At 36.9% G+C, this 21,085-nt stretch overlaps 1 protein-coding gene across 1 annotated transcript; it reads left to right on the top strand.

Annotated features, from left to right (window-relative positions):
• The first annotated feature begins 1,848 nt into the window (after positions 1 to 1,848).
• LOC134227083 (GILT-like protein 1) lies at positions 1,849 to 18,780 on the top strand. The gene is made up of 5 exons (XM_062708328.1): positions 1,849 to 2,172; positions 2,342 to 2,473; positions 18,157 to 18,318; positions 18,483 to 18,623; positions 18,688 to 18,780. Exons 1-5 carry the CDS (start codon positions 2,113 to 2,115, stop codon positions 18,775 to 18,777), a joined length of 585 nt encoding a protein of 194 aa, XP_062564312.1. The 5' UTR covers positions 1,849 to 2,112; the 3' UTR covers positions 18,778 to 18,780.
• The last annotated feature ends 2,305 nt before the right edge of the window (positions 18,781 to 21,085 follow it).

The raw sequence follows: 21,085 nt of genomic DNA, 5'->3' as shown, positions 1-21,085 counted from the left end.
ATTGCCTAGACCGGCAACGGGAATCAAATCCAGCCACCCTCAGCTTGGTCTTGCTTTCTACTCGCACGTCTTACCGCACGGCTAAGGAGGGCCCCCCTTAGCGGGTTCATACTGTACCATAAAAATGGATTTAAAATCCTGGGAAGCACAAAGGTTGATGACCAATTGGTTTGTTGCTGTGTGCTCAATCAAAGAGATTTATAATTCCCAATGTTAAAGTAACCGAAAAGCTTTTAGAGCTCAGCAAGAGAGCTCTTTGCACATTTACTGACCTAATAACCGGACACTGCCCGAGCAGATATCACTTGAAAAATATTAGCCAGATTCAGAATGATATCTGTCGTTTCTGTAACATGGAACGTGAAACCTCGGAACATCTGCTTTGCAGTTGTGATGCATTGTACAAGGGTAGATCTAAATTTCTAAATAGTGGCTTTATGCAACCAGGAGATATTTGGACTGCAAATCCTGGAAAGGTAGTGGGTTTTATTAACTCAATTATGCCGGACTGGGAAAATACGGGTCTTAAGTTGTTTACTTGACAAATGGTGATCAACCTAGAAGATGCGAATAGTTAATACTAATAAGGGGTATATCACAAAAGTTGACACAATGGGCGCAGTGGTTCTACGCCCCAACAAAAAGTCACTCCCAACGTTTAAACATCCATCATTTAATACTGTAAACGGAGCGGTTGGTACGAGATGTCCCCGTTCTTTGGATTAATTGTGAAATCAAGTAAGGAATTGATTTTCACATCTATTTTTAACAACGCTGCACAGTAGGCTTGGCCGCTTTTATGTTTGAACTACATTTGTGATGTGCTTCAAACATAAATATTGACAATAAATGTTGTCGAATCTATCACTTTCCAGGATTCTTTCACGAACTGGCTGTGTAAGTGTAGACTAGACTAGACTAGATGCGCGGTACAATATAATGCTATTCAGATTTCGTTACATTCAAACTGCGTGACATTTTTCAAGTTAATTTATCGCTTGACTGAATAACGCCTCCAAATTATAATTCTTACTACTGACGCCAAATTATAAATTAAACCAAATTACGCCAAAAATGCTGGTGCCCCACCTTTACCAGAACTCTGGCGCCGCTAGTGCTGCTATTCACTGATCCGTTATTTGAAAGGATATTTGAATATCTGTCATCATTGCGCCCTTAAAGAGGATTGGATTACCTACTCGATTTGTAACAATTCTCACCCTCACAATATTGACAAAAGACCCATAAATGTTTGGAAAATGGCTATAAAAACTATGTTCTGATCCAAATTTTTTTTTTTTCAAATTTTGGCAATTTTTAACGTCAAAATCTACCATAATTTCGATAATATTTATTTATTCAGACTCAGGCCGAAGTGGCCTGTGCGGTATACAAAAGTCTTCTCCATTTGGCTCGGTCCATGGCTACACGTCGCTAACCACGCAGTCTACGGAGGGTCCGCAAGTTATCTTCCAGTAATAACATTGCAGCTGTAGCAAATCAGATAGGTTCTTTACTTCAATGTACATACAAAAAAAGGCCCGAAAGGGTTAACGTGATCCCAAAGTCGTGTTAAATGTAGAATTCTAAAGATAAATAGATGTGAAACAATTCAACCCTGACCACCAGCTCAGTCCAGCTGAAAAGCTTCATTTCTGTCGCATGCCAGACGCGTTATGCGTATCCATTCGATCAAATTTAGAACTCCCGAACCCGTCGCGGCCGATAATTGCTCACCTTCGGCTCAGCTGATTCTACAACACTACACGTAACGAAGCGCTCAGATAGGCGATATCGTGGTCTTAGAGCGAAGCAGTATTGGTTGACGTCCGGTCGGTCGCTTAGTCGACGATAACGATAGTAGGTAAATCCAAGTCGGTATCGGCTATTAATTTATGATACACATTTTAGTAGGAGAAGGAAAAGCACCGCACCATATTTCGCGCTCTTGTCCCCACGGTCTGCAAAGAGCCATTCTTAAACACCTCCAAAAGAGCAGCGGCAGCTACATTGCGCGCACAGTAATTGATCGACCGCAGAGCAAGTTTGTCGTGCCTTTCGTGACTGGGTCTAGTTTGTTGTTCGAGCGCGCGCGCAATTCCGAATAGAAACATGTTGCGAGTCGTTCCCATTTTGATTCTGGCCCTCGTGGCTGCTAGTGTCGATGCTAAAGTGAGTAAATATTTACCATATCCAGTTTAGCACTGTGTTTCTGGTTAGAAAATGTGCTAAATTTCGGGTCGTTTATTTGATCAGTGACGCGCTTAAATTTGGGGGGATCATTCTGTCTAGTGAATAATAATTAGGGTCTCATTTTTTCAACTTGTGTGTGATTCTGCAGGTGAAGGTGACGGTGTTCTACGAGCATCTGTGCCCGGACAGCATTCGTTGGGTGTCCAATCAGCTGGCTCCCAATTACGATGCCCTGCGAAACTATATTGATCTGGAGTTCATCCCATTCGGAAAGGCTACGGTAAGTTGTTTATTGCCGTTGGATTGGTGGGTGGCAGTAACTTTTATAGAAGGCAGCAGCGGCATGTGCAATTCGTAGTGCTGCCGAGTTGTGGTAGATGGTGGCATTGAAGAATTCAATTTTGTCCAATACCCGTTGGTGCCAAGTCAGATAAATCGTGAAGGACAGTGTGTTTAGCTTAAATTTATTCGGTACGGGTTTTGTTTGAGAGCGAGTGTCGAAGCTTTACACAAGATCAAGAAACGAAGAAGATAAGCCAGTCAATTGGAGACATTGTGCCAGTGCAATGTTTTTACTACACAGAAAAGCTAGTTATTTTAACCCCTTTAGTACGCGGTTTGATCTACTGATATGTGAGTCTTTATCAAAGGCTTTCCGTAATTCGGCAGATATCGACGGTTTCGTGCAACTTCGACACAAGATGTTTTTTTTTCATTTTCACATGTTTATGACAACACTCGAGAAAGGTTGAAAAGTATCATTTGAGAGAGCTTAGAGCTCGAAAAAATAGGGCACCATCCTTTCAAAATTCAACATCAGTTAGAAAAGAGCTTTGTTAGATTCACAGTAGGACAATTTGGTACAGTTGCAACGAACGTCACTTTTGCAAAAATCTCCGTAAAAATCTTGCTGTAACTCGGCGGAACTTATCTTGACAAAATAAATTAAAATTTAGTATAAAATATGTTTTCATATATTCACGTTCTTGATTTTCTCTTTAATTAGGATCTTTCGGATGAAAAGCCTAGTGCTTGAGCCAGTAAGGACTGCGGGTCCAACCAGATTTTGTTGAAATTCCGGCCTTATACACGATTGAACAAGTTGTGATTCAGTTCACAAAAATAATTGTAATAATTCTATATGTGTTAGGATTATTACAATTATCATAAACTCTTTTATTTCATGTTATGAATTCTTTTTCATAACATATCAATAGTGCTCTCTGCTTATTCTGCCGCCTTTTTCGTTCGTAAGTGCGACCCATTATTAACCCTTTCTGGCCCAAGGGGTCTTATATGACAAAAAAATGGTTTTATAAAATCGAAAGATGCATAAAAAAGAAAACTTTTCTGTAAAATTGCTTAAAACTAATCCCTTATTAGTATAAAATATTAAGCATGAGCGACTAAAGCCTTACTACAACCTAGAATGTCCTGAACACTGTGAAGTTCGAAAAAAAATTGCAGCAAACTGTGCTGTTTCAAAAAGAATTTTCTATACAAACGTATCCATAGAGTTACCGTGATAACTGTTTTCAATTTTCCTTGAACGTCCCAGGTCATCCAAACTACACTTGAGTTTAGGACTTGAGATCTACAGCTGCAAAAAAGAAGCTGTTTCTGTTACTCAAAATTTCGAAATGTTTTCAAACATCTCCATTACAGTTTATAAAAGATGAGAAAATCACTGCACAGTAGTTTTGTGATATTCTGGGTGATCCAAACTAGTCTTGAATTCGAGAATTGGGATCTACAGCTGCTAGAAGGCTTTTTTCGTTACCTAATGTTTCGATGTGCATAACATCTCTTGGTAGATCAACCGATATCGTCATTTTTTAAGGCTTTATTTATGTGTTTTTTTTTAACGTTACATTAAGTTCAACACACAACCGATATCGTCAGATAATTATGGGATGTTTTGGATTATTCAAATTGTCCTTTTAAATGTATTCAACCAGTTGCATTATATTTCCTACAAAAATAGTACACATAGTAAGATAGTTTTGATACATTTTGAATCATCCAAACCGTTCTCGAGTTCCAGACTTGAGATCTATGTACAGCTGCTTTAAAAGCTTTTTTTTGCAATTCCTGATCATAATATCTGGTTTACAGTTCGTCTTTGAGTGATAAAACGGCCTACTTTTCCTTACCAACGAAATGGGTGCTTTAATGAACATTATGCAACTCAAATGGGTTGCATAATATTCATTATAACACTCATTTGGGTGCTATAATGAAAAACCAACATCAAAACAGTAGTTACATGACTACATTATGCTGAATTAGCTTGGGTAAGTGCTCAAATAGTGTATTCTATGCGCCCGTAAGAAGTTAAATAGTTTGGTGGACAAGGCATCACAAATTTTCATAGGCAACTAGGTACATCTATCGCTTTACGGCTTATCGAATTATGCAATGTGGCACGGTAACATGGAATCTGATTGTTCTCGGCAGCAACATAATTTATTGGCAACAATGATTATGTGGAGTAAATTAGACTGTACAGTTTTGATACAGATTTATCAAATTAAAGTTCATTTTTCGTCATTGCAAAAAATAGCGTGTGCAACTCGTTGCAAAACTCGATTTTTTCTGCACTCGTTGTATTTATCCCTACGTACAATACGTACAATTTATAAACGTACAACTCGTGCTGAAAAAATCATCTTTTTGCAACTTGCGTTGCGTTGCGCGTTGCGTTGTAACGGAGTATTTCGTAGATTGCATACTGATAGTTGTCATGTATATTCTTTAACTTTCTTACTCCAATTGCTTATGGATTACTGTTTGGGATTTAATAGCAACCCAATTAGAAGTCCAAAACGATAAAGCATGAAAGCTACCATTGCTGGCCACGCCCATCTTCTCCGTTACTAGGGAAAGGGAGGAAATGATGATATGACATCTACTTAGCGAGAGGCCAGCGACTCACCGACGCCCTCATAGATGTCAAGGAGTTGGATGGTTGGTAGGGGATATAGTTTAGGAATATCATCATAAGCAAACGATATAATAAGTTTGAACATACGTTAGGAGTGCCCATGCTAAGAAAATTATATCACTCCATTGATGGTTTTCCTGGGATGGGACAAAGCTATTAAACTTGCCCTGCCCAAGTAACCGTAAGCATTATAAGATTGCTTTTATAAAGCATTTTATTTCATTATAATGCAGCCTTTTAAAGCCATTCAGTTCTGTGTGCTAATATAATGCTTATTTAAAGCTGCAAAAGGCGAAATAGCGTGCCAGTAAAATGCGGTGATAAATGGCACTTATATAGCACTGCTGAAGCTATAATAGTGCTGCGGAATAATCATGTCAAAGTAGACAGCCCGTGCATAGCACTGCTAATGCTTCTATAAAGCATACTCGAAAGCATATGCCATGATTTAATTTTCCATTTCTATTTTTAGTTTGAATTATTTTTAGTTAACTTATATATAAAAGACAAATAAAAAGAAAAAAATGATAACAAGATTTGTACCACCATCTTTTTTGTACTTTATAAATTGAATTAAATTCATTGTTAAGAATTTTTACTTCTCTGGGTCTCGAACTGCGGTGCGCTGCGGTGTCCCTCATCGTGTATTGCTGGAGTGCGTCTCTGCTGCTAGGGCCATATCGGATATGTATGAATTCGATGAAAAATAGCAGATAAAACTCAGCCAATCTAGTTTCAATCTCAGATCAGTTGTGTTGCCAGTATAGGTATACCAGGAGGTATACTATAACCTGAATTCAAAATTCCAAAGGTAAAATACTATGGAGCCATATATTTTTGCTAATGATTTCTATTTCTTTCTGCATTCTGTTATATATATATGATTAATTCATGAGCTAAATAAAAGTTAAATTTGTTAATGACAAGCTTCTAATGTCATTAACAAATTTAACTTTTATTATTTGGAGTTCAAAAGTAAGTAATATTTAATATTAATATTACTTAATTCTAAACTGTAAAACTGGCAACTTTGCCATAGAACCGAAACGATGAAACGTCAAATGTATTTTAATAAACAATCTCGTAAGTTGCTCATAATTTATTTTATGTCTCGACTCTTTATAAATACGTAATATTCAATAATTTTGGGCTGTTTTTATCAACACTGTGCGATCGGTAAGTTAATCGTAACGCAATAAAATATTTGGGGTTTAAATCAATGTTATTTTATAGGTATCATGACCGCGAATAGACATCCTGCTATCCAAAACGGTGATGTTTTCCTGCTTATGCTACCTTCGCTGTGGATAGTTGAAAACGGATGGAGAAGAGAAGCAGCTGTGATTTGTGGAACTGACCCAAAAAGGCATTTGGATAACGGATCGATTCATTCGATCACCGGAATAATACAAATCGGAATAGCTTTACCAGTTTCAGCTACACATGTAAGTTTAGTTTGAATGTTAGAAAAGATACGCAATGTTGAATATTTATTTTTATTCACAGGAACTTCAAGATCAGAAATCGATGGAAAATTATTCCGACATTGTTGAACGTAAACCACAAAAAGCGATGGGTAAACTTCCAGCTATGGAACTCTTTCAGCCGATCCAACCTCTCAGATCCAACCCTTCGTCACTTTGAACAACGAGATACTTCTTATATGGACGAGTTATGCCTAAATTTTTTCCGAACTACGGGGTTAATGTTGATTTATATGAGGGATACATTGAAACTAATGTTATGAATTTTAAAATCGATAAATATATTTAAATTTCTTGTACATGGTGTACGTGAAGCTTGATGAAAGGCTATAATATATTCATTCCCAAAATGAACTTTTGGTATTTAAGAAGTCTGATGACTCATAGTGTTGTAAACCAATCTACAAAGCTCGACGAATTGCGTTGATGTCTGTGCAAAAACCCACATATGGATGAGGAATTTACCGATTGAAAAAAAAACTGTTTTATTATAAATGGATATAAATGGATGCCAATATGTAAGTTGATCAATGGTTAACATATGTATTTTATTGCATTTTATAACGTGTGCGAAAACGTGAATCATCACTGTTTGGTGGCTTTATCTGGGTTATTATGAATTAGAACGAGTATAATCTTGTGGCTATAAATATAGGATGTTTCTAATGATTGAATGTCTATAAATAGATCCAAGGCTTGCATTCCTAATGCCTGCTTAGAACATCTATGCACCTGAAATGACAAGTGTTTCTATGCATTAAGTATAGCCATAAATAAGCATTACAGACGAATATAATGCTAATAATAGTGCCATTTTGTCTGTGCTTCAATGCATTAGCAATGCTTTTATAGAACATATAGGCATGAATAATGCTATTGTTCAACTTTTAAGCAGTTTGAATGCCAATATAAGGCCATTATCAAGCAGTAATATAATGCTTACGGTTACTTGGGTGGCTAAATAGCCTAGGTTTAAGCGCCATTGTTCGCTCTCTGAAACGAGAATTTGGAAATTAATTTTTTTTTCCAATTGAGAGCCCGTAAGTAATTTTTTAAAATAAATTTCTTCTCAATTAAAAGTGTTGATTAAAGAAGTGTGACAGGAAAAATCATCTTTTTGCAACTTGTTGCACAAACTCACACTTCGAAAAAGCCATGTAACTTTAGATGCTTCCAGACCGACACCCACGAGCATCATTATTGATGCGAAATTGTGTTATGATAAATGTGAAACTAAGTTCACTTTTAAATTTACTTGGCTGTATTATTTTAACAAAAATGATAAAGTACCAGACGGGAATCGAACATTGGTTCACTGCGTGAGCGCCACTCACGCTACCACACAGCCAGCACCGCTTCATGAAGAAGCAGAGTTCAAAGTGAAACAAGTTCTACATTCTTCTGCGCATGCTCTGTTCATTGCATTAACCCGTCGGCTGCTTGGCTGTTGGGTGCGTGTGTTGTCGTTTCATACGTTCATCGCACCGGTTGCTGTGCTTTGGGTTCGATGGATGTAAATTTCAGTTTGTTTTTCATTAAAACTGTGGCGATTGTACTGAAACTTTTGTGTGCATCCAAATTGACTGAAAAATACATCTCAATGCATATTACGTCTTGTGGTATTGTGTCAGTTTTTTCCATTACGTCACCAGTAACATTAATAATTTTTTGGTTTGTATTATTTCGTTACACTCAAAGTTTCGATACATATCCAAGAATGTGCATTTGAGTATGGTGTCGTTTTTTGGAGGGAGAGATTTCGTGATGAAGTATTACAATAGGGGATAGGGGCTCATGATAAGTTATGAAGCTTTTAACAAAAGCTGCTAATAACACTAATAAATTTGATGTTATCTTTTGAATATCTTTCTGTCCTTCATTTATTTAGAGAATATGGCGTTGAAAAAAACAACTCTCCAGCGTAATTTTGGTGCTTGGAGCTAGAGAAAAAAAACTTTGATCATGCAAGACAAACTCTTGCCACGTTGGATGATCATCTTGTTGAATACCAGCCAGATCTATCAGAATTGACAACTTTGATTGCAAATGATCCAGAATGGTTGTAAGCCGCATTCGTACAACTCGCCAAAACTTTCTACAAGTTGCAGTGTGCCTCAACAAAAAGTGTTGCAAACCAGATCATAGCAATTTGCTGACCGTTTTCCTAGTCGCTTCATCCCACCCTGGATTCCTTTGTACCAGACAGATTCCGGATTGAGATCTTGGGAACAAGAACTTCGCCTTCTTATCGCTGATTCAAAGAATCCCACCAACATTTTGTTGAACACGATTCAAAAAACGCAAAATCGAGCAAACGCCCGGATGAGCAGCTGAAATAACCTAAACCCAAATCCCTACCCCGTCCGTCCTGTATTAAGTTTTTAACCTTGAGTCGCCACGAGTATTATGGTCTATGTCCCTCCCAACTAACTGTTAAGATAATATGATATACCATGTAAAAATATCATACTTGAGAATTGCGGCTCCGCAAAGTGTCACACACGACTGAGCCTACCAAATAAATGAACTGGTAAAAAAACATAGGATCGATTATTTTTGGAGACGAAATGTTTCTTTCTATTTCCTGTTTTGGTCCTATGTACAAGGTTGCCTCAAGTGGTTACTTCACTTAAGACCAAATAGACTGCTTATTCGAATTGTTTCTATTTAGTTTGAAGTGGCACTTCCCCTACCCCATATTATTTCTTTGCTTCAACTTGTCTACATAATATCAACTATGATGTATTTAAGTTATATCGAGATTTACATATCTGTTGTCAATGCAATCGCCAAATTCAATACAATTGATATTTAGATTTTTCTTAAGATTGGTTAGTAGGAAGAAGATGAAAGATAATGGAGCATGTGCTATGCGTTTTTTTTTTTTTACAAGGGAGAATGCATTTACACACTAACCCAGTACACGTGCATTGTAGTTGCCAAACTACCACACGGAAGTGTAGAGTAGAGTGGTGCAAGAGTACGCACTTAGTTTTCAATCGATCATGTGGCCCTTATGAAGCAAGCTTCTGCATATCAAATCAGTGTCGATGATTCATATACTCTTCCTTTATGTTACCCAGTGAAAAAAATATTAAAATTATTGAGATTCGTTTTAGTAGAACCTTTATTGCAAGACAAGTGAAAAACGCACTCTTACCCCACCGGTGGGGTAAAAGTGCGCATCGGGTGGGGTAAGAGTACGCATTTATCCAATCATGTGCTTTAAGTATGTATTAACACAAATAAGAGTTAATAACATTTAATTGATGTTTAATGAGCATATATTAGGGAATGTTTAAAGATTACGTAACTCTTAAAGGGGGAGGGGGTCCTAAAAATGTGCACTTTCATACGAAAAACCATTGTTTTTTATATATACGAAAAACTACAGAGGTAAAAATATATATCAAGTTTCGCGTGGCGTATACAAAGGCATTTTCCTTTAAGAAAGTCCACCAATCACGTAACGTAAATTTTGGCTATTTCATCACCCCTCCACCCCCTTTCTTACACTATTTGTATGAATCCTCTAAAAATTATATGGATCGTCACACATCTCGCAACCCCTCCCAGCTAAACGTTGCGTAATTTATGAATGTTTCTTTTGATTAGATGAAATTATTATTTAGATGAAGTTGTGTTTTCGTACTACGTTTAGGTGTACAACAAGTCCTAATACAATTTCATTATTTCGCTTCAGTGCTTTGTTCACTAAGTCCTTTCTAACACCGAACTACTTCAACTTATCCTAAAAACTTGTGATAATTTCGAATTCTGTCCCTTTTTTCTTAGTTGTGGATCTTTACGCTTTGGAAGAAGTCTTATTTCGGCCGGAGATACGGGTTTGACATCATAACTTGAAGATTCATATGCGTACTCTTGCCCCACCGGTTCCTGCGTACTTTTACCCCACAGTCCCAAAAATTATTCAAGTAATGGTTTTGACTTCTTGGAAAACCAACCGGATTGGTGTTCTGTACCATAAAGTACTCTATATAATAGGTTATCGAAATGGTATAATGTTCACCTGATTGAGCGTATATATGGTAATGAAATACTAGTTGCGGAAACCCAATTATTTTTAGCAAAATGACCAAAAAGTTATCTAACTCCATATCTTCTTTGTTGTTTATTCAAATCGTTTACAATTACACAAGATAATGGTTGGCCAGAATACCTGTCAAACTGATGCAGTGCTGCTAGTTTATCTTTTTTTATTACTTAAAAAAATCGAAAACGTACTCTTACCCCACGCGCACTCTTGCCCCACTCTACTCTACTGGAGTGTCGGACTCGACCATACCGGTAATACCGACTAAACTCCCTTGGGCTCCACCATCGTTTCTCCCAGGAACTACCTCCCAGTACTACTTCTGGGGGGTGCGCTATGCTTTGTAGAGATTTAAATGAGCAGCAGATGCCTCAAACTAACATTATTATTTGAGGGTTAGGTTACGAAATTGTATTAAAAAGTTTCTTTTTAATCGGCTCCATAACGCCCTATCAGCATTTGAGCCTACCAAATGAAAGAGTGAATAACAAAAAACAGAGTATATTACTATTGTATTCAATCATGTCTATGTATCAAATGCCTCGAAAACCAGAAAAAGTTATCTGCGGAATTTTTCTGCCTATATACTGTTGAAAACAATGGCGGAAAATATGAAAACAACCTATTTTGAAGTTACTCGCAAATTCGTTTGCGGACGAGTGCGGATGATCTTTAACCCGCAATGGAAAGATGAAAGCCTATATTTTCATGTGTGTACAATCTCGTAGCGGAATACGAGGGAGTACTTCTACTTTTTTAATAATGAAGTTTGTTAAAAAATGTCAAAAACTCCAAGTTATTTTTGTTGATGAAATAATATCTTAATGTTAAATATAATTCATTTCAACTCATTGGGAGTCCTAGGGCAGTCTATAAATGATGTTTTGTGTACTACAAACCTAACATTATATGTGTTGTTTCGATTAGTCAGCAGTGGTAACTGATCTTTGTCTTACAGCACGCTGAAAACCATCAAATTAACAAGATTTTTGATAGGTTGTCATTAATACTAATAAGGAACAAACGTAAAAAATTCAATGACCAGTGTTGGTAAAATCACTCATAAATCTCAATCAATGAGCGCTCCCGTGCGAACGAAATGGTCTGCGATTTTAAAGGAATGCATCACGCTTGAATTTTTCATGCTAAAACGCATCATTTTACTCATTTGCCAAAAAATCATTTCGGATTAAAAACGCATTTGAAATCAATTTGGGGGCAATTTATTGCTTATACATAAAAGAGTGTCTAATATTTTATGCGACAAACGTCAATTCACTGTTTTTAATAAAGGAGAACAAAAGAAAACCTACGATGATTCAAAGGGATGATTCAACTCATCCATGAGTTTTTAGGTGCTGAGTTGGGTGCGTTTCAACTCACGCTTGATTTGAATCATCCATGAGTTTTGAGATTTTGAGTTTTTACCAACACTGTCAATGACACATAATGGAGATAATATTGAAGAATATTCTAAAAATATAATACTATGCAAAAGTTCGAAAAACGAGAAAGGGTTTTTAGTCAGCCATTTGTTCTAGCTTCTCCACCGTGGGTTGGTGAAATAATTCAAGCCCTCGTACCTGTTCAAGCTGCTGTGGCACTACTGTGAGTTCTGCACTCTATATTAAGCCGACGAGGTGCTCCAATTTATGTTGGAACAATTATCAAATCAAGCCACAACAATTTTCACCAATTATTCAATGCTTTTAAGGAATGAAACCAAAAGAGACGATCAGAATACGCCGATCTTTTTGTTTTTTTAATAATTCTGCAAATAATGAAGCAATTGATCAGAAACGATTTTGGCATTTTCTTCAAGACATCCAGAGCTACTGATGCGATCGTTGAAACTGAGACAACGACCATACCTGACGATCTGTACGATGAAGATGCATCTATCGATATTTTTTCTGGTTTATCGGTAAAAGAACAACTTGCGAAGATACTGCAGAGCAAAACACTTGCGTTGCTGATGGTAAATACGTTGACGCCAGGGTCCTTGCATGCAATCCGTAAGGAATTCTCCTAATATAAATCTGAAGGGATTAAGGGCAAGTGTTTGACACTGATTTTCGACTGTCTAGCTTGGAGCCATTCGTCCAACTTCGGTTGAACCAGAGAGGGAATTCTCAGTAGTTTTCAACATTGCCAACAAATGCGGATTGGAAGATGCTTTGCTCAGTATGTTATGTCTACTTAAGTTGTATTTCATCCAAAAGCCATAATCAAAAGTTTGTCTTTGAATACCTGAAATTATCACAAAAACCGGTATTTATGGTATTGACTACACCAAATACGGAATACCAAGGATGTTTTCGATCATTTAGCCATTCGCGTTCGATCATTAAGTAGTTTGTCAATAACTCACTCCGAAAGCTGAATTTCAAAATGTGTTGTATGATAGACTTCTAGTGCGAAGGTTATTCTGCAACTCTGCCTGATGGTTCGTTGTTTGATTTCCACTAGTAACGGAGTTATAGCTACAGTTTCAGTAACTTAGACTAAATAATAACAAAATTTCAATCATTTAGTTAAAGTTACTGCTACTAGCGCTATAACTCTGTTATTAGTTGAATTCTAATAACGAACCATTAGGCAGAGTTGTAGAAAAACCTTCGCACTAGATGTGCGCCATACAACACATTTTGAAATTCAGCTTCTGGAATGAGTTATTGACAAACTACTAAATGATTGAACGCAAATTACTAGATGATCGATAACATCCTTGCGGAATACCGGCATTTGCCAAAAAATTGCCAATACCGACCACCCTAGGTACAACTAAGAAAAAAAATATACTTAAGTACTATATGCGCATCATGTCAACCTACTTTTTTCGATAGAGATATTCAAGATATTCAACGTTTTCGAGATCAACCTAAGATATCTGCAGTAGACTCTCTACATCATGATATACTATATCTCGATATCTCTCCCTATGTCGATGGTTTGCTCGATTCTTTAAATCTGACGTTGTCGGAGGTGACAATGGTTCAAATGGGGGTGAGAATGGGTCACTGTTTCAACTACTTAGAATGATTGTAAAATAGATTGAACACATCTGAGGGCAAGAAGATGGCGATACTTACATTTTTGCTTTCTACATTTCGATGAGCTCACTATTTTGATATTTCTCTATTTCGATGTGTTCTGGTCATATTTTGTTCAGGATTCATTCTCCCTGTGTCGATATATTTACATTTCTAGGCTACTAGACCACCTTGGGGCAATATAACAATCACATTAGAAACAAGAAATGACATTTGTTTTGTAGTTGTTCTTCATAACAACGAGCCTTTTTCGATCTAGTACCCTTTTCAATTTTCTCCCATTCCACGATCTCTCCATATCTCGATCGAGATGCAGCAGATTAACGACAGGGTGTACCGGATCAACCAAGACTTTTACAATGTCCTAAGCATCGGCATATACCCAAGAACCTTCAATAAAAACGTGATCCTAATTTCCTTGATCATGAGATGTCCAAGGTTCTTAAAATGATCTTGAGTTAAGTTCAATTTATCGTCCAATGTATAATGACTAAGTAGGTGTTGGGGTTGAGCAATGTTTATTCGAATACAGTCGTTGACTTATTTTGTTGAGGGAGGCGTAGAACCACTACGTTTACAAACATGGATGATCGGGTAGTGCAAACATTACGATTTCAAGGACGTTTTTGAAGAACCAGAAAGGTCTGTAGCATGTTTTGAACTACAGGACGTTTTGGAAATCTTGAAATAGTTCACGTGTATTCAAAACACGAAAATATTATGACTTATGTTCACATAGATATGTGAATATATATCTCCGCTTAGGAAATTTTGTTTCTAGACACATTTTTTGATACATTCAAGGATATATAAAACAAGGACTTTTTTTGGGCAGCATGTTGGGAGCATGATATAAAACAAGTTGAGCGCTCAATGAATCACATACAGTGGTTGGTTTCCTAACCGCAGCTGCCACATCCAGGCGCTAACGTTTATGTAAAAATAGCCAGCATGAGTTAACCACTTGAAGTTTGTATGGCGAAAGACATCTAACGCAGGTTTCCACAACAGCAGGAAGTTTTCACGAAAATCTATTTGGTATCAGTTATGTAGAAAGGTGTCTGCTACTACGCCTACCATTTTTTTTATTTAGGTGATTATTTTCAAGATATTAAACTTTAGATGCCTTTCGCCATCGATTTCCGAAAGTTAACTCCTAGTGTGCCGCTGTTAGCAGGCTCGCAGATACGGCAGCGGTGGGTAGGAAACCAACCACTGTATGTGATTCATTGAAATAACTGACGTTCTGTGAAGAACATCAGCAAGAGTCAACCTTGAGAAGCGTGATACAAATAGCAAATTATTAAAACATAAAACGTGACGATACGAGGAAAGTTCAAAATCACGATCTAAATGAAGATTTTCTCCATGATTTGTGTATGCTGTTGTAAACCATGGTCAAATGTTAATAAAGCAATAAAAACCATTGTAATTATCCGAATTTCTGGAAGATTCAATAAACTTATGTAATAAAAAAAACAACCTTTTTCGCGATTTCACGGGCTTAGATTAAAAATCCAACTCTGAAGAGGGGCGGTTGATAGACAAAATCGCATTGAACCTTTTCGAATCAAGAAAAATCCAGTCCAACCTATTCGCGCCTATTCGGAACAAGAATAATATAATTCTATTGTAGGCTTGTCAGTGGGTTTGAGGCACTGTTAATTGTGCTTATTGAGTAAATAAAATTTAACTCTCTGGTCGCAATCGCCATCGAAACCAGATTGTAGGTAGAAAAAAAAATCAGAAAATGAAGAAAAGTGTATAGTGAATACTAATTTCTTTTTTCTTGATTCTTTTTCTTTCTTGATTCCTTCTTTCTTGCTTCTTTCTACCTTCTGCCTGCCTTATTTATTTCTTGTTTTTTCTATCTTTCTTCATTCTTTCTCATTTTTTCCTTCTTTTTTTCCTACTTTCTTACTTCTTTCCTTGTTTTCCTCCTTTCTTCCTTCTTTCTATCTTCTTTTTTTCTCTCTTTCTTCATTCTTCCTCCATTCTTTCTTACTTTCTTCAGTTTTGCAGGAAACAGTTTTTTTCCCTTATTTCTTCTTTCTTTCTTCACTCTTTTTTTTCCTTCATTTTTCTTTGAAAAAATGATCAATTTACCGGAAATATTGAACCCCCGACCGATTTCAATCAAATTTTACACAATTTCTCTATCCGAAGTGGGAAATCATAGATATGGTGGGTGGTTTGTTGGGAAAAAGGGAGGGTATGTGGGAGGGGTACTATATTGGAAATAAGTAAACCAGTGTTATTTTTATCTCCCAGTAACGATTTTAACTAAATTTGGATTACATATTCGCTACACTGAGAAGTAGATTGTGTTGGTTTTGCGAGGGCCACTGATGGGACAACGGAAATGGCACATTGTTTAGAAAATGAACAATTTTGTGTAGTTCAATCAAAGCTAAGGAACGTCCACAAATTACGTAATGCTTAGAGTGGGAGGTGGGTTGAGTAAAGTGTGACGATCCATAGTAAAAGCTTCATACAAGAAGTATGACATAGGGGGAAGGGGGTTTGAAAAAGTCCAATTTTTGCGTTTCGTAATTGATGGATCTTCCGTATGTTCCGGATATTAAACCACCCGGCTTGGACGTTGATTTACAATGTTCCGAAAACTCATGTACATTATGTGGAAGATTTTGATTTAAAAAATGTATTGAAGGTAACCACTTTCCCTTCGATTGGACTCGAACCCACGACCCTCAGTACGCTAGACTGATGCTTTAACCAACTAAGCTACGAAGGACCTTCATCGGTCTTCGCAACTTAGCGGCCACAGAATGAGCCCGAAGTTTCCAAATTGGAAGCATAGTCGAATCCACTGCAATCCATTTGTCAAACTTCCTCATGTGTATAATACACGTGCACATTAGAGGAGCGTGAGTATTTAGAATGTCTGGTGGCTACACACATTCTTCATCAGCAATTGTACTGATCAAGTGAGGTTGTAAGTTGCAAAGGCCGATGGAGGTCCTTCGCAGCTTAGTTGATTGAAGCACTAGTCTAGCGTACTGAGGGTCGTGGGTTCGAATCCCATCGAAGGGAAAGTTGTTACTTCCAATAAATTTTTCAAATCTTCCACATAATGTACATATTCACATCTGAGTTTTCAGAACATTGTAAATTTTGTGTAAATTCTGGACCCCTGAACCGATTTCAATCAAATTTGTTACAAATATTATCACATTATCATTTATGATACTGAAAAGCCGTTAATACAAAAGTATAGTAGTATGGAGAAGGAAGGAAAAAATATAAAAATAAAGCTTGAAAGGCATAGGTTGAAGACCAAAAAGAACGAATAGAATATTGTAGAAAGTAAAGGAAGAAAGCATATAGAAGAAGGAATAAGAAAGGAGAAAATGAAAAGAGAAGAAGGAAAAAAAGAAGAAAAATAAAAACGGATTACAAAAATCGTAGAAGGAAAACAAAGTATGAACCTTTAGAGGTGCGTAGTGAGTGAGTGACTTGATAATATATATTAAGATCACTTGTTGGTCAGTCAACGTGCTTATCAAAAAAGCGATCGCTCCTCCTATCTGGAATAACAATTACGGGTTTATGACGCTCTTGAAGAAAACGATTTGCTCCTCAAGTATGCTATAAAATAATAATAAATACATCGATGCGATATACTCCAGGGTCGTGTGAATTGTTGTAGATGTTAATTCGTCACATCTCTCGAAACACTTTCTTCACTTCCTAAATCTATGATCGCTATGAGGAGTTAGTCTACTTGCTTTTTCTCGATTGGCTAGGTTGGATTATAGGCTCAGATGTTATGGCTAAAATACTAATATCAAACGGTGCTAAGGAAAATTTACTTTTTTGACACTTGTACCTATCCGATTTACTCAATACAAATTGCGTACCATGAGTACAATGCAAAAATTAGGATCTTTCTACTTATCAGTGTTAATCTAGATTTTTCTCGTATGTTTCAAATCCTTTTAACCGTGTTTTCCGAGAAACTTTTACTTTACCGTGGTAATAGTGGATGTACAGAGGTCCCCCAGGTCTCTAGTAATAGCAATGATCACACACTTACTTTCCTTTCCCATTTGATTACATGGACTTGGTCGGCTCCGTTAACTGCAGAATGGAAATGAAAATTAAAAATAGTCCACATCCGATAAACCAAAGAAAATCCAGCCATATTTCCTATGAAGCAAAAATGCATCGGCTTATCTTAGATTGCAGTGGACAGAATTTTTTTTCCAGAAATTGGCTTACTAAATCCCAGACTGTTGACAGCTGTAACTCAGATTGACAGCATGACACTCTTATCAGTCGACACAAAAAAGCCGATAAGCATTATCGTTCAATTACTGCCAAATTCACTGCCGCCGTTGTTAAATAATATAGTGTTATGTCCCCGAATAAATCGAATTTGTATTGTTACATTTTTTTTCTTGCCAGAGTATCAACGGTGGCGAGTCATTTGAGTGTCAACATGGACCACTTGAATGCGAAGGAAATAGGATCCAGTCGTGCGTGCTGGACAGACTTCCGCAACAGGACGCGCAGGTTTCGTTCGTTACCTGCCAGATGAACTTTGCCGCTGATCCACGTGGATGGGAGGTGAGTTTAATTGTGAACGCGTTTGCCGAGTGCCGATAAGCTATCTTATCGTAATAAAACGGTCAATTAACAGCATGAAAATTGGTAGTTTTGTCATTTCGCACCGTTCAATCATTTAATTTGATTGATTTGAACATCATTGTATACGTTATATCTTTCCTTAGTGCACCTTCCGCTCTGGCGTGGATCTGGTTTCGACCCAAAACTGTGTGGAAGGTATCCAGGGAGTACAGCTGCAGCTGGAAGCCGAACGACGCACCCAGCAAATTCCATTGACCTTCGTACCGAGTTTCTCGTTTAACGATGTAAGATATAGCGATTTGTGTGTTGTTAAAGTTCGAGATGATAAGCTTTTTTTTTATTTTGCAGCAATTCGACTCAGAGCTCAACGACTTGGCGTTCCAGAATTTCCCAGCTGCTTTGTGTCGTGTTGATAGTTCAATTGCCGGATGTCAGTAGGAATACATAGTTGGGAGAATTTATTTGAAGACAGCTCATCGGTGTACCTTATTCTGTTTCTTTTGCTTTTATAAATAAAATATGTAAATAGCTAATAACAAGACAAAAAAAAGATACAAATTTTAATTGCTACGGTAATTTTTTTGTAAATCACGTTGAAGAAATTCTTGCCGTTTTGGGCCCTCTTCCCCTACATTCAAGATTTTTGTAGCGCAGAATGTTTGAACTTTTCAAACCCTCCAGCAAAAATACGTCAAAACTTTGAAGCTAGCAAAAGAAGTCTTCAAGAGAAGGCTGGTGGAATTGCATTGCATGTTTTCGGATCTAGATACGTGTTCAGGATGAAGTTTTAAACTAGACGAATAGTCCTACTCGTCTCGTTTATTTGACGATCAGTTAGCCATTTGGTTCAATCGAACGCGTATTAGGAACGCGGAAACTAGAACAGTCTCACATTGATTCCACAGGGATGTCAAAAATCTGCCAAAAACGTCATCTATCCCATAAGATATTTTCATGAGCAAAATTTCATATTCGGCTAGGATATTTATTCGAACAGTTAGTTTGTTCAGGCAACGCACTTTACTTTCCTGATTATAGAAAAAGTGTGAATAGTTAAAGTGAAATTAGAAAAGCAGAAGTTCATTCAACACCCCATTTTGTAAATGAATCAGTTACTGGCGGATCTGGGAGCAGGCTTGTAAAATGTCATCTGCATGTCATTTCACTAAATTGTTCATAACTTTCTTTAGAAACCAAATTTATTCCATAACTTTTTATGTACTCATAACGCTTGAGTAGGGCTATATTTTTGTCCAAAGGTACATTGCTCTAAATATAACATCTGAGGCTGGAGAGTGAAAACTCTCCAAAATGTCACGTGTCATTTGACATAATGTCATTTGAATGACATTTTGCCTCCCACGCCTCAGATTACATATTTACACCAATGTCTTGTTAGACAAAGTTGTAGCCACATTTAAGCGCTATAAGTTCGTCATGCATCATGAATTGATAGCTAACTTCTGAAAAAAGTTCTGGGAAAATTATACAAACAAATGCAAATGACATTTTACAACACTGTCTGGGAGTATGTTACTTACAACACGGAGACCCTCGAGACCTGATCAATGGAGACAAATTTGGTGAGATCGTGAAAATTATACTTTTGATACGACTAGAGGCAATTTTCTTCACCTACGCTTAACTCTTAAAATTGAATTATTGTATTCGAAGAGCAGAGTTAGGAGGAAAAGGTTCGCTTTCATAATACTCTTACATTTATAATTTAAAACTAGATTATTTATGCTTCATGTGGGTTTTGTTGGTGTATCGTGTGAAAGGGTTTTCAGTTTTCTGTAAGTTGTCCCAGGCTGAATCCACATGCAAGCGTGAACTAAATTTTCACCATGGCATGCGCAACCAGTGAGCTAAGTTTTATGCGCTCCAAAAAGCCAATTTCGAGATAAATCGATTCATCAAAGATTATGTCTCCTTTTTATTTTGGAGAACATTTTTGGGCGAGACGAAGTTCGCCGGAACAGCTTCTTTTTTCATTACTTCGTGGTTACTTAATTTAAAGATATGCATCTAATACAATTTGCCTCGATGCAATATATGTTTCAGAGGGACTTGGAATTACATTAGTTACACAATATTATGGTTAGTATGATTTTTATGTTTGTTATACTTATTACATTCAGTATAATACAATAATGGAATCCATAAGAGTGAACAGTAATACAAATACTAAATAAAAACATACTCATTGCCCACAAAAAAGAAAATAATGAAAATTAAACGCCATATTAAATAAACGAGATATAATAAAATATGCCTGGCTGTGCATTCTTTATTAATGAGATAAAATAAGAGTTGCTGGTTGACATTAGCTTTCCGATTACTATCGATGAGATTAAACAGCCGTGAATATATCCTTATTTTCGATTTCAATCCGGCTTTTTTTTTTACTTTTCTTACGTTAAAGAAATTCCATCCAAAAATTAATCCAAAATTCAAATGGACAATCGCTCACTTTGAGCGATTGATTGTTTATTCTCGCGAAGGATGAACAATTGAAAATTGAAGTTACATAGATCACATCACTTTCCATGGTGACTCCCGATCTATGTTACTGATTACCCCACCCAACTAACACAACTTCCTTCCCGTGGTTATTGTGGAATGCATAGGTATTCTCGGTCTCTAGTAACAACAATAACCACACACTAACATTCCCTCCCTTTCCCAACTGACTTAAGGACTTGGCCGGCGCCGTTATTGATCAACATTTGTGAGCTGCTGCTGA

The sequence above is a fragment of the Armigeres subalbatus genome, chromosome 3 (assembly GCF_024139115.2).
Source record: "Armigeres subalbatus isolate Guangzhou_Male chromosome 3, GZ_Asu_2, whole genome shotgun sequence".
NCBI classification, from domain to species: Eukaryota; Metazoa; Arthropoda; class Insecta; order Diptera; family Culicidae; genus Armigeres; species Armigeres subalbatus.
Note: the sequence above shows the minus strand (reverse complement) of the source record. Positions and strands in the feature narration are given on the sequence as shown.